This window comes from Myotis brandtii, unplaced genomic scaffold (genome assembly GCF_000412655.1).
Source record: "Myotis brandtii unplaced genomic scaffold, ASM41265v1 scaffold731, whole genome shotgun sequence".
Classification (NCBI taxonomy): Eukaryota; Metazoa; Chordata; class Mammalia; order Chiroptera; family Vespertilionidae; genus Myotis; species Myotis brandtii.
Genome location: NW_005370895.1, coordinates 909,014 through 913,291, shown reverse-complemented (window position 1 = coordinate 913,291; position 4,278 = coordinate 909,014). Strand labels below are relative to the sequence as shown.

At 50.0% G+C, this 4,278-nt stretch overlaps 1 protein-coding gene across 1 annotated transcript in view; it reads right to left on the bottom strand.

Annotated features, from left to right (window-relative positions):
* Positions 1-1,311: 1,311 nt before the first annotated feature.
* The window catches only part of SNRK (SNF related kinase), a 37,197-nt gene continuing 34,230 nt past the window's right edge, over positions 1,312-4,278 (bottom strand). Inside the window, 1 exon segment of the mRNA XM_005882672.2 lies at positions 1,312-4,273. Within this exon segment, the coding sequence (XP_005882734.1) occupies positions 3,892-4,273 (382 nt within the window). The 3' untranslated portion in view covers positions 1,312-3,891.

Below are 4,278 nucleotides of genomic sequence, written 5' to 3'. Positions count from 1 at the left end.
CCCCCCCCCCCCCCCCCCAGCCGTGCCATGGGGCTGGACCGCTCTCAGGCACAGTGTGGGTCACCGTGGTCTGGCCCTCCAGACACAAGGCAGCGACTGGAGTCCGCTGCTCCCCGCCTGTGGTCCAGGCACGAGGACCACCTGCAAGGGAGGGCCTGGCTTCCTTTCTCTGCCAGCTGTGCACACTCTGCCTGTGAAACAGCCCCCCCTTTACCCACCTCCCCCTCCTCCCGCCCCGGGGTGCATGTCCCTCACTCAGGTGCCTCGCACTGGGGAAGGCGGATGAGCAGGGGGAAATGAGGGCTTCAGTCTAGACCCGTCCCCTCCCTCAGGGCCGGCCCCCGAGTCCCTCCACATCAGGATGGGGGTGGCCTCAGCCCGTCAAGCATCATGTTTTTGGGAGCCGGCCCCCGTCTACCACTCTTGGCTGCCCAGCTGGTCCTGCCAGGCCTCTGCGCTTGCCAGCTGCCTCTGCTTGGTCTGAGGCATCAAGGCCCATGTACGGGTTCAGTGGTTGGTTGCGGCCTAAGGAATGCTTTCTAGAATGTTATCGTGATTTAAACCAGCACGTGGTCCCCGCCACTACGGTCCTGAGGCAGGAGCTTCCTCGCATCCCAGCCTGGGCGCCTCAGACCCAGCTCACCGTCTCCCCCAGTCACATGAGCGCAGTGGGTGTGGGGCAGTGGGTTCCCGATGTGAACCCCGTCGGCTGATCTTCCTGCCCATTCACATGCGTGTTTCTGTCGCCCTCCCTCCCACTCTCTCTCTAAAAATCAGGCCTGTGCCTATTGGAGACTGGGGGGTTGCGGGTGGGGTTGCCCCCCTCCAGGGTCAGCAGACCTGGACCCACCCAGCTCTGCCCCTCCTGCCTGGGCCTCAGCACTCCCAGGTGTAACCGGCGATGGCAATGGGTAGGGTGGAGCCTGACACTTAGCTCGTATCCCCTTCCCCTGAGGAAGTTCACAGGCTCACTGTGGGAAGGAGGCGTGATTTCTGTGACCTTGTTGGCGACATGGGTGTCACAGGCTCAAGGGAAACTGCCATCAAACCTCCTCATCTTGTAGTCGATGACGAGGCCACACACCAATGGCCACACTGCGGGGAGCACCTCTTCCCCAGCGTGAGGCCAGGGTGGGGGGAGAGGGACGGCATCGTCCCGGAGGGCTCCACAGTCCAGTCAATAGGACCACGGGGCGTGGAGCAGTGAGGGGCGCCTTGGCTCCTCCCGCCCCCGCTCCTGAGCACCTGCCACAGCGAGATGCCACCCCCTCGAGGGGCGGGACACAGAAGAAACGGAATGGGACGCCGTTCTATTGCTGAACACCAATATGCCACTTTATTGTTTGGGTTTTCTCCCACTTGTCACAGACCTGTCCATGTTCACACGGCGAGGAAAATCAACCCGCAGTGGACGCAAATGACCAATCAGTTGATCATTCTGTATACGCTTCACACACATCAGCGCTTACGTGGTAGAAATACCTTTAATTTGATTCAGTCTCACGGCTATTCTTAAAGTCGGTGTCAAGATTGTCACATCTTTAAATACAGATAGAATTGTCAGAAGTACATATTTTATATATATATATATATACACACACATATGTATATATATACACACACATACAGAAAAATACAAGACTAATTGTCCACAATATTTAATTTACACACTACTGTAACTCTATGCAACTTCTGAAGACAGGTTAAGGGGTACAAGAAACTGTTTAGAGCAAGTAAGTAGTTTGGTCCAATATTATCTTAATGTAATGGTTATTCGCTCCCTCTCTTTTATGGGACAACATACTATGGCATACAACACATGCACAGTCACTCAGTTAGGAACAAAGGAGTAAGACACCACTCAGACTAACATCTGTCTACCCAGAGGGCCAACCAACCACACACAACTAATAAGGCTATAATACAGCTATGCAGCATAAATGGTCAACACTGCTGATCCTAGAGTGAGCACCATATATACATCTGAATATAAAAAACACAACGAAAACCGAACACATACGGGTTCAAATGTGCCATTCCAAGGCTATACATAATCACAGGAAAAAGTATTTACATTGCTTGGAAAACAGCTGCAACAAAGAGTTTATTGCCAATGCCCTTTATAAACTTCTCTCCTATGTTTAATACAGATGTTACGCTCACTGTCTATGTGAACCACAAATCTTATTTCTGGCCCTTTATAAGATCCCTGCTCAAGAATTTCAAGCAAATGTGTTCTATGGCTTCACCCACACACCTATTCTCATAGCTTTCAATTATAAATATCACACTGAACTAGAGCTATAGCTTAAAACACATCTAGCCTAGGTCTAGAAAGTAAAAGAAGTATTTGAAGTATCATCTTTACTTAGTCTAGTAAGTATACAGTGAAATTCAGAGCTCTGAGTAAAACAGATGGGTACTAACGTAGCAAGGTCAGTGTATACGTGGAGGCATTGCCCAATGGCATGCCGTCCCCTGGGGCTGCGCCACTGTGTGGACCAGACACCTCACTGGAGGCTGATGAGCGTGGGAAGGCCCGGGCCCAGCCGCATCCTATCACCAATGCGGCTAAAGCATCTAAGACCCCTCGGGGCACAGCATAGAAAAGTAGCATCTGGCCCCTTCCGCAATCAGCAATGTGCAATACACTGTGCCTACAGATAAAATTTAAAGATGATTATCTGGTCAAAAGGAGTCTCTGTACAGGAATAGTTTAAAGCAAGAGTTCTTGATTATTGTTTTGGCAGGAAGGCAAAGTGACAAATATTTTCAGCAAAAAACCAAAACTGAAGCAGGTTTTGTTTGTTGATTGTGTGCATTCTACCCTTTTATGTGTATTTTTTGATTAGCCAATTGTCATAGCTAATTGAGCTAAAGGATATAAAATGGAAGTAACAAAAGAGACAACCTAATTACCAAACTCGTAAAAATCAATCCATGTGTATATATATGTGTTTATATATGTTTTTTTCAATGACCGGGTTTTGACTTTGCCCTCTCTGAGTGCACTTTGCCTCCACGTTAGGCCCTACAGTTTCTTCTATCTACATGGTTCTGAAGGAAACCCTGGGCTGTGCCCTGCGGGAAGGAGTTTACACGAGCGTCATTTTGTTCTGTTACACAGACACACTCTATAAGTAGAGTTAAGACATCATCAGTTCACACATTACAAAATAAGATTGTCTGCTTGTCATTTACCACTACAGGGGAAGCTGCCTTATAAATCTAAGTACTTTATCTCACCTATTACAAAACAAGAAAATCTTTTTCAGTTAATTTTTAAGAGCCCAAACTTTTTTCACACTATAGCTTAAGACAAACAGGTGTGGGTATGTTGAAATCTCGGTTTAAGGTTCTAGTGCAGACGTTGGCTGTACTCTGTCCCGCGCAGCCTCCGAAAGCTGGCGGGTACGTCCGCGGGCTCCAGGCCTGTCGGCATCTCACCGTTATTGCTTTGGTTCTGTATCGGACACCAGAGTGTGCCCCACAGCACGGAGTCTCCGTGTAACAAGGTCAGGACAGGAATTTAGATTTTTCAACAAGGAAATACAAGCATGTTTTCTCTGTCTAGGTTAAGTGCGGAACATCAAATTTCTAAGTGCTCCATTTATATTAGGTACCAAATATACATTTTAATTTAATCCTGATCATCCACACTAAAATTCTGAATGTAAAAGTGACACACGAGATTGACTTTTCGGCTGGAACAGAAAAGCAGTGTCTAGCAGCAGCATGCACAAGGACCATGCATTGTCACAGCGCCAGGCGAACGAAGGGAAGCGTAATAAATAACTGCCCGCTGAGAGGGTAAAACCGAGAGCAAACAGTGAAGGGAGCGGGTCTTCACTGCTTTGAGCAGGAAGAGTGCGAGTGGCCAGGCGGCCACTGTCAGACGACGCGGCAGCAGGTGGCCTGGCTGGAGGCGCACAGCAGCCCCTCCTTGGGGATCCGCTGGATGTTCACAGAGATGGTCTTTTCGCACAGAGGTAGCTGGAGCACGTTGTTTTTCAGGTTCCTGCTCTGTATCCGTTCTAGCTCAGTGGTGCTGTCCGCCACGTGGTCGGAGAAGAACTTGAGGCTGCCCACCACGGGGGCCTGGCCCAGGTTGCCCGCGGAGCTGATGCACATCTTCCATGTGGACTTCTCCTGGACCTTGACACTGGAGAAGGACAGGCCGTGCTGCGGGTCAAGAATGTACTTGGTGCCCCCGCGGAGCTGAGAGCCCAGGCAGAGGCCCATGAGTTTGAGGCTCTGCACCAGCTCCCCGGCGCTGCG